Raw genomic sequence first — 12,726 nt, forward strand, 5'->3', positions numbered from 1 at the left:
ACATGGAAAGACCAATGGCTCCACATATGTAGCAGAGGCTTTCATTGTCTGGCATCAATAGGAAGAGAAGCCCTTGGACCTTTGAAGGTTTGGTTTCCCAGGGTAGGGGAGTGCCAGGGCCATGAGGTTGGAGTGAGTGGATTGGAATGGGAACTCTTCATAGAAGCTGTAAGGGAGAGGCTTTAATGGGGGGGGAAGGGCATAACATATGAAATGTAAATACACAAAATATCCAATAAAAAAGAAAAACCTTCTTTCTAATAAATAAATTAAAATCACAATTTTTAATTAGAGTCATTAATAAAAGATAATTGCTATCTTTTATAATTATCTTGTTCTAAGATCTAGTTTAAAAAAAACAAAAACAAAAATTTCCCATTCCCAAGTGAGGACCCATTTTAAAGGGAGACCCTTGAAAGCTTGTCCCCCCTCCCCACCAGTCTCCCAATAAACCCTATATAAATCAACTTTTTGCCAAGTCTTGTGTCTTTCTCAATAAAGTTCTTGTGTTAAGTTTGCTATTTTCAGTGTGACTGTGGTTTTCCATGGATCCCCACTGCCAGGATACCTTTCCCTTCACAGCTGTAACACTTAAATTTCCTACATAACCCAGATTGGCCTGGATTTCAAGATTTTAATACTTCTACTTTCAAAGCCATCTTGTCAAGTGTAGACATCCACATTTAAGTAGATCCTTGAAGCTGCAAATCAAATATTTCAGTGAAAGAAATAAAATTTCTCCCCCCCCCCACATACCTGTGTAGAAACAATGGCCCAGGGGCCCACCCTGCCTTGGCCTAAGGGACTTTCTTGAGTAAACAATACTCAGGAGAATTTTAAAATGTGCTGGCAGATAACCATCTGACCATCTAGATAGTCCAAGTTAGGGTCCTGATGCTTAAACTCATTAACCAATAGGTTTAAATGTCAGTCTGCTTAGCCAATGAAAATAAATTATAACCTTGCTGATGTCATCTGTAAGCCCAAAGAGTATAAAAACTGTGTGTAACAGCCTTTATGGGTCACCTTTCCTATGGATGTAAGCCACCCCAGTGCACTAGACAAAAAAACCTCTTGCTTTTGCATTGATCCCCAATCTCTCAAGTCACTCATGGGAACCTCAAATAGATAAGACTCAGTTTGGGTCTTATACTACTAGTCTTTCAAGAAAAATATGGTTTTGCAATTTTATTGTCCTTCATTCTTTGCCCTCAAACTGTTCAAGTTTTCTTCATTTCCTTTTTTTTTCTTTTAAACTTTTACTTTATGTACATGAGTGCTAAATCTGCTTGTATACCTGCATACCAGAAGTGGGCATTAGAACTCATTGCAGATGGTTGTGAACCACCATGTGGTTCCTGAAAATTGAACTCAGGACCTCTGGAAGAATAGTTCATGCTCTTAACTACTGAGCCCTCTTTTCAACCATCAAATTTTCAAGACCTTGTTTCTTATGTCATCATAATTTTGATAATGGAAACATAGTCTACCTAAGAGTTTGAATAACTAAGGAATTGTCCTCTAATCAGAGATGATATACCCAGGCAACACAAAGGAATCATTAGTTTAATCAAATTTTCAGTTTGTTTGCATTTAGAAACAGAACCTTACTATGTAGCCCGATATAACCTCAAACTTAAAATCTATTGATCCAGGATCCTAATTGCTAGAATCATAATTAGGTGCCATATAGAACTGTTAAATATATTATTTTAAAAGGAGATTATCAGTCCAGAAGGATGGCTCAATCAGTGAGAATGCTTGCCACTAAGCTTGAGGTCCTTAGTTCAATCCCTCAGACCCATATGATGAAATGAGAGATCTAAGTCACACAGGTTCTCTGACACATACATGTGTAATACAGTATACATACCTCTATAAACACAAACATGTAAACATGTATACACACAGTATAAATAAATGAATGAAATGATATAAATGCAAATATTACAATTACAATCAATAGCTTGCAAAGCAGTCCTTTTGCTTAGGTTACATTAATTCTTAAGGAAGACGCTAGGAAATTCAGTTTCAAATAACACAAATATTAATTTTTATTTAAAAATCTTCCAGATTAAATAATACTCACCATTACATGAGGGTATATCAGACCATCCAGAATAAGTGCACGTTATAGAGCCTTTTGTATGTTTATATTTGTTTTCATATCCAATGTGACATTCATAGTCTAATTTGTCATTGAGTTTAAACCATGTGCTATTACTCTTAGTTGCAGCATTCTCAAGTACAGGCATATCACAAGACTCTAATGAAAAATAAAGAGGTATTTTCACTTTTAATATGTCAATAATCAATAAGAAATTTACATGAAAACATACGTTTTTATAGATTAATATATGATAACAAATTAAATAATGTGTTGAGGGAACCTAAGTATACCATCAGTAATTTATTTTCTTAAAAGTTATTAAAATGAAAGATATACTTCTATATAGCATTAATCTCCATTCTTAAACTTTTACAAAATTTTATTTTAAAATAGTTTCTCAGCTCAATTTTTCTAAGCACACTCTAAAAACAGAGAAAAGTTCAAATGTGTATTTTTAGAAAAGTGTGATGGCATTTTGTGAATTAAGATCCCATATTTGGTAGATCAAATGACTCATAAAATATAGAAAAGTAGATTATCTAAATTTAAACCAGGTATTATATCCAGGGTTTTCTCTTTCACAGTAAGAAAATCCAATAAAGCAATGAGAATAATTTTAAATGCTTTTCCTTTAATTAGATCCTGTAAAATCACAGTAGAAAATTATATTTTTTTAAACAACAAAGATAAATGTACAAATTTTCAGCATTTTTGCATAGAAGTATATGAATACATTTTAAGGTTGTAATTAAGTGTTTGTGGGTACATATACATACACATATGTATATATGTAACAATAATATAGGAAAAGAATGAAAATGAAAAAAAAATTTTGATATTACAAAATTAGTCAATATCTTAAATCATCTTATTTGAAGAATGTTGAATACTTCTTGAGAAATATCACAGGGTATTTTTCTAATAAATAAAATTAGATGAACTAATTGTTAATCCTAGAAAATTTTTATTAACTGCATATCCTAAAAGAAGGGAATTTTTCCAAATACCAAGGTTGGCTGGTATCTGAATGTATTTCTTTCTTTCTAATATCAAAATATTTAAAAAGACTTTCTAAGAGGGAAGTGTTCTGACATGGATCTTTACGCATAGTGCCAAATATATATTATAAGGGTATCACATATTCAAGGATTTGCAGCTCATTGAATACTCATTTACTAGATTTAAAACTATAGGATATTTTAAAGCATTCAAATGGCAAAAAACTGAAATTCTATAATGCAGGCTTAAGTCTAGATAAAAAATAGTGTGTAATTTTTTAAATATTAAAACATGTTTACAAATGAAATAATATGTCATATACAAACAGAATAAAATTAAACTCCTATGCATCATCAGTATAATTGCAACAATACAATAAAATACTCACTAATGCATGAGGGTTGAGGCGACCATCCATTTTGAAGGCAAGTAATTGATCCTGATGTTTCTCCAGTACTTGTTACATACCCTTGTTTACATCTGTACCATGTTTTTCTATTTAGAACATATTTACGTTCAGATTCTGCAAAAAACCCATTCTCAATTTCTATATCTAATACGGAACATTTCTCTAAAAGGTTAAAAAGTGAAAAAAAATTAGTGTATGCACAGTAGCTTAAAGATTTACAATATTAAAAGATACAAAAGTAGCCAATAGTCATTTATACATGAAGATGTGAAATAATGAAAATTATCCACATTACTAGGCTAAAAATAAAAAAGAATACCAAAAAACACCAACAAACCTTATAGTTTTAAAACATATAATCATAGTTGTCTGAGAATTTTTTTCCAACAAAGTAAAATTTATGGGACTTGTAATATGCTCTAAAATGTGTTTAATGATTTGGCCAAATGAATCTATCTATAATCCTACAGATTGTCAGAACTCTACAATATTGTCTTCCTTCCTTCCTTCCTTCCTTCCTTCCTTCCTTCCTTTCTTTCTTTCTTTCTTTCTTTCTTTCTTTCTTTCTTTCTTTCTTTCTTTCATCTTAAGAATAATCGGATCTCTTAGGAACTGAGAACTCATTTATCCCATTAGTGTTTCTTAGAAAATAAATCTAACAGATGCCAGTACCAATAATTACAAATCTACCTGTAGCTTAATGCCTACAGTAGAATGGTTGTTCAAAGTGTAATAAAGATTAGAAAAGATAATGAGTTATTTTGTTGTTGTAAAAGAATATAATAAAAATATAAAGAAATAAAAATAAAACAAATCAGCATACTCAAACACTAAAGAAACATATTTAGTTGAAAATCACCAATGCCATATACCGAAAACAACACTGGACTAGAATTACAGAGTAGCACCAATGACATTTTTAGAATAGTATTGATTACTAAAGCATAAAAATGGGTATTTTACTAAATTTAAGCAAAAATTAATTTGCTCAAAAAGATTTGAGTCACTAGACTTGTGGCATAGAAAAGCAAGAACAGAGAAAATATGGAGCAGACATCTGCACTTCTCAGTGGCTGTCCTCTAGCTTATCTAGCAAAATGTCAGGTCCATCTTTCACAAAATACAAGACACTCTGATGATGAACATGAGAAGAAATACTATTCTAAAAATTATAGTCAAGTTCTATCTGAACCAGCAAAGAACCTGGGGCACAGGCTTGGTGAGGTTGTGCTAGGAGTATTCAGAGTACAGAGAGTGCTTGGTGGTGCTTATGGAAAAGATTCTTTTCTGACCAAAAATAAGGGCCTGCCTCTGAAAGAGGGAATTAAGATTCACCTGAGAAAGGCAGTGCTCAAAGATCAGGTCCACAGGTGCTGTTACACCTGGACCAGAGGTAAGGCTGTCACATAGGCCCAGGGAGAGCACACTGGGAGTTCTCAGTAAGCAGACAGTACTGTGCTCTCTGAAAAAGGTCCTTATTGGCCTAGAAAAAGATCCATGCCCTGCCAGTAGCACTCAGGACCTATGGGCAGGGGGCTGAGCTCCCAGAACAGCCTCACAAGAGCTCTCACACCTGAGCTCACAAAGATAGAACTGAGTCACTGCTACCAGAACTCACTTCTTGCCCAGAAAAAGCTGAACACTCAGAAGCAATTTTCTTCCGGAGACCACAGGCCCTTAGATCCACAGGAGAAAAAGACTCCAGTCACTGTCAACAAGACCACATATAATCACAGATAACAAGATGGCAAGAGAAAAACAAAGAACTTAAGCAATGGAAACCAAGACAACCTGGCAACATCAGAACCCAGCTCTCCCACCACAGCAAGTAGTGGATTGTCAAACACTACAGGAAAACAAGACTCAGACTTGAAATCATACTTTATGATGATGATGGAGATCTTGGAGAAGCACATGAATTAACACTAATTAATCTCCCTTAATCAATTACAGGAGAAAATGTATGAACAAATAGAAGCTCTTAAGTGGAAACATAAAAATCACTCAAAAAAACTACAGGAAAACACAACCAAAGAGGTGACAGAATAGAAATGGGAACTGAAACAATAAAGAAAACACAAAAAAGACAACTCTGGAGGTAGAAAACCTAAAAAAGAAATCAGAAGTCACAGAGGCAGGCATCACCAACAGAATACAATCTATTACAACAAGAAATGGAAGAGAAAATCTCAGGGTCTGAAGACAACATATAAAACATATACAAAACAGTCAGAGAAGATACTAAAATCACAAATCTCCAAACCCAAAAGGTCCAAGATGTCCAGGACACAATGAGAAGACCAAACTGAAGTATAATATGAATAGAAGACTGCGAAGAATATTAACTACAAGGCACAGAAAATATTTTAAAAAAAAATCATAGAAGAAAACTTCCCAAACCTTAAGAATGAGATGACCATGAGCATAAAAGAAGCTTAGGAACTCCAAATAGATTGGACCAGAAAAGAAATTCTTCCTAACTTATGGTAGTTATAAAACCAAGTGTTCAAAACAAAGAAAGAATACTAAAATAGTAAGGGAAAAAGGATATGTAACATATAAAGGTAGGTCAATCAGAATTACACCTGACTTCTCAACAGAGACTATGAAAGCTAGAAGATCCTGGATAGACATTATACAGACTCTAAGAGAACACAAATGTCAGCCAAGGTTACTATATACAGCAAAACTCTCAATTACCATAGGTGGAGAGACCAAGATATTCCAAGACAAAACTAAATTTATACAATATCTGAACACAAATCCAGATCACCCTCTCAAAAAGATGGAAAACCCAAAACAAGAAGGGAAAATGCACCCTAGAAAGAGCATGAAAATACACCCTAGAAAGAGCAAGAATATAACTAAGCAAGAAAACAAAAAGAATACACACAGACGTAATTCTACCCCTAACGGCAAACACTATTCCTTAATATCTGTTAACATAAATGGACTTAAGTTTCCAATAAAGAGACATAGACTATCAGACTGGATACATAAACAGAATCCAGCATTTGCTGCATACAGGAAACTCATCTCAGAGACAAAGACATACAGTATATCAGAGTAAAAGGCTGGGAAAACCTTCAAAGCAAATGGCCCGAAGAAACATGCTGGAGTAGCAACTCTAATATTGAATAAAGTAGATTTCAACCAAAATTTATTTAAAATGATAAGAAAGAACACTTTTTACTCATTGCAGGAAAAAAATTATCAGGATGAATTCTCCATCCTAAACATATATGCTCCAAATACAAGAGCACCAATATTCATAAAAGAAACCCTACGAAAGCTCAAAACCTTCATTGAACCACAAAGAAAAATAGTGGGAAACTTCAACAACCCACTCTCATCAATGGATAGATATGGAAGCATAAACTAAACAGAGATGCAGTGAAACTAGCAGAGGTTATCAACCAATTGGAATTAACACACATCTACAGAAAATTTCATTCTAAAACAAAAGAATACACCTTATTCTCAGCACATCATGGTACCTTTCCCAAAACTGACCATATAGTCAGTCACAAAACAAGGCTTAATAGATATAAGAAGATTAAAATATTCCCACAAATACTGTCAGATCACCATGGAGTAAGGCTGGTCTTTAATAACAACAAAGACAACAAAAAGCCTACATAAAAATAGAAGCTGAACAAATGCTCAACACAACAATAGCATGGTCAAAGAAGAAGTAAAGAAATATATTAAGGATTTTCTAAAATTTAATGAGAATGAAAAAAACAACATACCCAAACCTATGGGATGCAATGAAAGCAGTAGTAAGCAGACAACTCCTAGCTCTGAGTACCAAGTAGAAACAAAAAGAACCATACAGAGAATCAACAAAACCAGAAGCTGGTTCTTTGAGAAAAATAACATGATCCATAAACCCATAAACAGACTAACTAGAGAACAAAGAGAGAGTATCCAAATTAGCAAAATCAGAAATGAAAGGGGAAACATAAAAACACAAACTGAGGAAATTGAAGAAATCATCAGATCATACTAAAAATACCTATACTCAACAAAACTGGAAAATCTGAAGGAAATGGATGAATTTCTAGAGAGATATCAGATAACAAAGTTAAATCAGGATAAGATAAACCATTTAAACAATCCCATAACACATAAAGAAATTGAGGCAGTCATCAAAAGCCTCCCAACCCCCCCCCCCAAAAAATACCCCAGGACCAAGGACCCTACAATGAAAGAGAACTTCAGACCAATCTCCCTTATGAACATTGATACAAATATACTCAATAAAATTCTTGTAAACTGAATCCAAGAACACATCAAAATGATCATTCACCATGATCAAGTAGGCTTCATTTCTGGGATGCAGGGATGATACAATACACAAAAATCCATCAACAAAATCCACCATATAAACAAACTGAAAGAAAAAAACCAAATGGTCCTCTCACTAGATCCTGAGAAAGCATTTGAAAACATTCCATATTCTTTGTGTTTAAAGACTTGAAAAGAGCAAGAATCCAAGCCCCATACCTAAACATAATAAAATTAATATACAGCAAACCAATACCCAACAAAAACTAAATGGTAAGAAACTTGAAGCAATCCCACTAAAATCAGAGACTAAACAAGGCAGTCTATTCAATATTGTACTGGAAATCCTGACCGGAGCAATTTTCTTATTAGGTATTTTTTATATTTACATTTCAAATGTTATACCTTTTGTCTATTTCCTCTTCAGAACTCCCATCTCTCTCCCCTGTTTATATTAGGTTGCACCTCCACCCACCTACTCACTCCTGCCTCTCTGCCCTGGCATCCCCCTACACTGAGAAATCTAACATTGACAGGTCCAAGGGCTTCTCCTTCCAGTTATGCCAGACAAGGCCATCTCAGTTAAATAGACTGCTGGAGCCATATACTCTTTCGATGGTGCTTTAGTCCCTGGGAGCTCCTGGGGGTCTAGTTGGTTGATACTTTTGTTCTTCCTACAGGGTTGAAAACCCCTTGAGCTCTATCAGTATTTTCTCTAACTCCTCGATTGGGGACCCTGTTCTCAGCACAATTGTTGGCTGCAAACATCAGCCCATGTATTTCTCAGGCTCTGGCAGAGCCTCTCAGAAGACAGCTATACAACTTCCACCAGAGAACTCCTACAGCTGATAAACAAGTTCAGCAAAGTGGCTGGATATAAAATTAACTCAAACAAATCAGTAGCCTTCCTATATTCAAAGGACAAACATGTGGAGAAAGAAATTAGGGAAAAGATACCCTTCACAATAGTCACAAAAACTATGAAATACCTTGGTGTGACTCTAACTAAGCAAGTGAAGGACCCATATGAAAAGAACTTCAAACCTCTAAAGAAGGAAATTGAGGAGGATCTCAGAAAATGGAAAGATCTCCCATGCTCATGGATTGGAAGGATCAACATTTTAAAATGGCCACCTTACCAAAAGCAATCTACAGATTCAATGCAATACCCATCAAAATTACAACCCAGTTCTTCATTGAGTTGGAAAGAGCAATGTGCAATTTCATCTGGAATAACAAAAGACCTAGAATAGCAAAATCCATCCTCAAAAACAAGAAAACATCCACGGGAATCACTATCCCTGACCTCAAGCTATATTACAAGGCAACTGTGCTGAAAACTGCACGGTACTGGTACAGAAATAGGCATGTGGATCAATGGAATAGAATAGAAGATCCAGAAATGAGCCCTCATGTATATGATCACCTGATTTTTGACAAAGGAGCTATAAACATGCAATGGAAAAAGGACAGCCTATTCAACAAATTGTGTTGGTCCAACTGGCACTCAGCATGCAGAAGAATAAAAATAGACCCGTTCTTATCTCCTTGTACAAAGCTCAAGTGTAAGTGGATCAAATCTCCACATTAAACTAGGTACACTGAAACAATTAGATGAGAAAGTAGGAAAAACCTTAGAATTCATAGGCACAGGCGAAAATTTCCTGAACAGAACAGCAATGGCTTGAGCTCTAAGGTCAAAGATTGACAAATGGGACTTAATGGATTGCAAAGTTTCTGTAAGGCTAAAGACACTGTCAAGAAAACAAAAGGGCAGCCTACAGATTGGGAAAAGATCTTTACCAACACCACATCAGATAGAGGCCTAATATCCAAGGTAGACAAAGAAATCAGAAAGCTAGACACCAGAGAATTAATCAACACTATTAAAAAATGGGGTACAGACTTAAACAAAACGTTCTGTATCGTAAATCTGGATTCAAAAGCAAGCTGAACAAGCCCGGGGAAGCAAGCCAGTAATTAATATCTCTCCATGGCCTCTGCATCAGACACCACCTTTATGCACATACCTAAACGATGCTCCAGAAAGACTCTTGCTCATTTACGTTCACAGTGGCTTCATTCATAATAGGCTGGGACTAGAAATAATCTAGCCTTCCTCAGCTAAATGATCAATCAAGAAAATGTAGTATTTTTACATAAAGAATTGTTACTCAGCTGTTATATAAAAGGCATCATAAAATTTATAGACAAATAAATGTAACTAGAAAAAAAGTCATTCTAAGTAAAGCAACCCAGATTCAGAAATGCAAATATAGTATAAATTCACTTATAAATAAGTGGATATTAGCTATAAAGTTAAGGATAATATGCTATTTTTTAGAGACCTGGAAAGGCTAAGGAACAAGGAAGGCATCAGTAAGGACAAATTGATTTTCCAAGGAAGATGAAATAGAATAGATTTTTTTGGATGGACTGGGGGAAGGCAGGATGGGGAAAGGAAGGATCATATGAAGAGGAAGAAATGGAAAAAAAGAAAGGAGAGATACCTGAGAGAAACAAGTAGAATAGTTGAGCATTTAGGGGCAATGTGGAAACGTAATGCAGTATAACCTTTCTGAAACCTATAAAGTGACAGTAGGGAGGGCTCCTCACGATGGACAATTCATAGCCTGAACAGACTATCTTCTGAAACCAAAAAAGTTCCACTGGTGGGAAGTGGTACATTAAACAAGGCCTAAAACTTTTGAACCACTACCTGCCCTGCCTGCAAGATGGGTTAAGGCAATGGTCACTCAGTGATTATGAGAGCGACCAACCAATTACTGGACTAATTTAGGCCCAAACCATGTAGGGAGTCCATACCCAACAATGTGTGGATGGCCAGTAATGAAAAGCTATATGGCTTAAATAAATGTGGTGGTACCAAACCTGACAAAAAAAAATCCATGATTCCTAATAATATTCTTTTATACTCATAAATGACTTACTAGCTTAATCATCATCAGGGAGGCGTTGTCAAGCAACTAAAAGGAAACAGATGCAGAGACATATAGACAAACAATAGACAAAGATGGAACAACCCAGAGAACACCAGGAGAATATGGTCCACAGTAGCAACTAAACAGGGCTTATAAGGTTACAGAGATTGAAGCTGTAATCATGGATCCTGAGTTGGTCTTGCTATATCCTCTGTATACACACTGTACCTTCATACTTTGGGAATTTCTGGGACTCCTAACAGTGGAAGTGTGGTAACTCTGTCTGCTTTGCCTGCTCTTGGGTCCCCTTTCTGCCTACTGGGTTGCCTTCTTCAGCTTTGGTATGGTAATTTCTACCAAGTCTTATTGAATTCTGTTAAGGTGCATCCAGCTGATACTCCTCAGATGTCTGCTCCTTTCTAAACGGAAATGGAGAACAGTGCTTATAGGAAAGATTGGAGTGGAGGGGACTGGGAGAAATGGAGAAAAGTGTGGCTGTGTTCAGGATGTATTGTATGAGAAAAGAATAAATAAAAAAATAAAAAAAGAATTACAACATTAGAATAAAACCAAGCAAGAAAGCAAACAAAACAAAACAAAACAAAACAAAACCCCACAATGTATTGACATCATTTAGTCAAGACCATACACAACAGTGACCAGTGGAAATTTTAATACCTACAATAGTAGAATTGAACTTAGACTGAAGAAGAGGAAAAGACAATTTTCTCAAAAGACTCATTCCAATTACACCTGTAGTCATATAATCACACTGAATTGTCATTGCCACTGAACTGAACACTAAATATGTATGAACTGATTTCTGAAAAAAACTTATTTTTTATAGATAAATCTTTGGAATATGAGCATAAAGCTGTTGATTCCTTCAAGATATTAAGTTACTTGAAGAAAGAAAACTAAAGCAATATACCTGAATAGAACTTTAAAAAGTAAAAATAACAGAAATATTTTAAAAATATTGTATAATCATATAGATCAAATCAATTAATAAAACTCTAGAAAGAATATAAAAATAAAGTTATGAGCAAAATTAGTATAAAAGAAAAACTATCAAATAAAAACACAAAAACAATTTTATAGATCAATAATATTAATCATTTAAAATTTAAAAAAAGAAGATAAAAATTCTTAGAGATTAAATAGTAAAGGACAAGTATTTAAAAAAGAATGAAGCAAAGAAATGTTTCTCATTAACAAAGTATAATAATAAAATGCAATTAACAAGCATTCAAAAACAGAATATACTTTTAAATATGTGTCACATTCATAAAAATAAAGACTCAAAATTACATAATTTCAAAATTATTCTGAAAATTCAAGTTAATGGCAGTCAAGTCTACATAAAAGAAGTTGGCAATATGCAGTAAAACACCCCACAACTGTAACATATGTAACTAAAGGATTATTTTTTAGAATTTTTCAATTTCCAGCAAAACTGTTACTACAGTATAAATTGAAAAAAAACTGCATTTGGAAAATGGTTAATTACAAATTAACTAGGATCATATTTTAAACCCAAATGATGCTAAAAAGAATTTATATCAACATTATAATGTAATATTTTATAGATATGTATTTTAAAAATAATAAAATTAGACAAAACTTATACATTTATAAGAAGAAATTAACACAACATAAATATATTGATACAAAGTATGGAGAAAAACATTGAAAATGGACCATGCACACTCTTCAAGAATTATCTGCCCAGTAACACATCACAGAGATTTCAGATTCAATTAGCAGTTCTGTAAAGTGTTAATATGTAAATAAAGCATTTAATTATTTTGTTTAATTGTCAACTTTAATTTTATAATTGTTTTGACTCAAATGACAAAGTAATTTCAAAGCACATAGTACTATAAGATAAAGAAATGGTTGCTAAATGTTTTGCTATATTATGACAATTTTGATTAGGAGGGTTTACTTTGCTATACACTTATCAAGAATCTTCA

At 34.1% G+C, this 12,726-nt stretch overlaps 1 protein-coding gene across 1 annotated transcript in view; it reads right to left on the bottom strand.

Moving 5' to 3' along the window:
- Nucleotides 1-12,726, bottom strand: part of CFH (complement factor H) — a 90,942-nt gene that overhangs the window by 30,342 nt on the left and 47,874 nt on the right. Inside the window, exons 10-11 of the mRNA XM_080918391.1 lie at nt 3,498-3,680; nt 2,090-2,266 (exon numbers count right to left, since the gene is read on the bottom strand). Of these exons, the coding sequence (XP_080774517.1) occupies nt 2,090-2,266; nt 3,498-3,680 (360 nt within the window). The remainder of the gene's footprint in view (nt 1-2,089; nt 2,267-3,497; nt 3,681-12,726) is intronic.

Source organism: Micromys minutus (assembly GCF_963924665.1).
Source record: "Micromys minutus genome assembly, chromosome: 6".
NCBI lineage: Eukaryota > Metazoa > Chordata > Mammalia > Rodentia > Muridae > Micromys > Micromys minutus.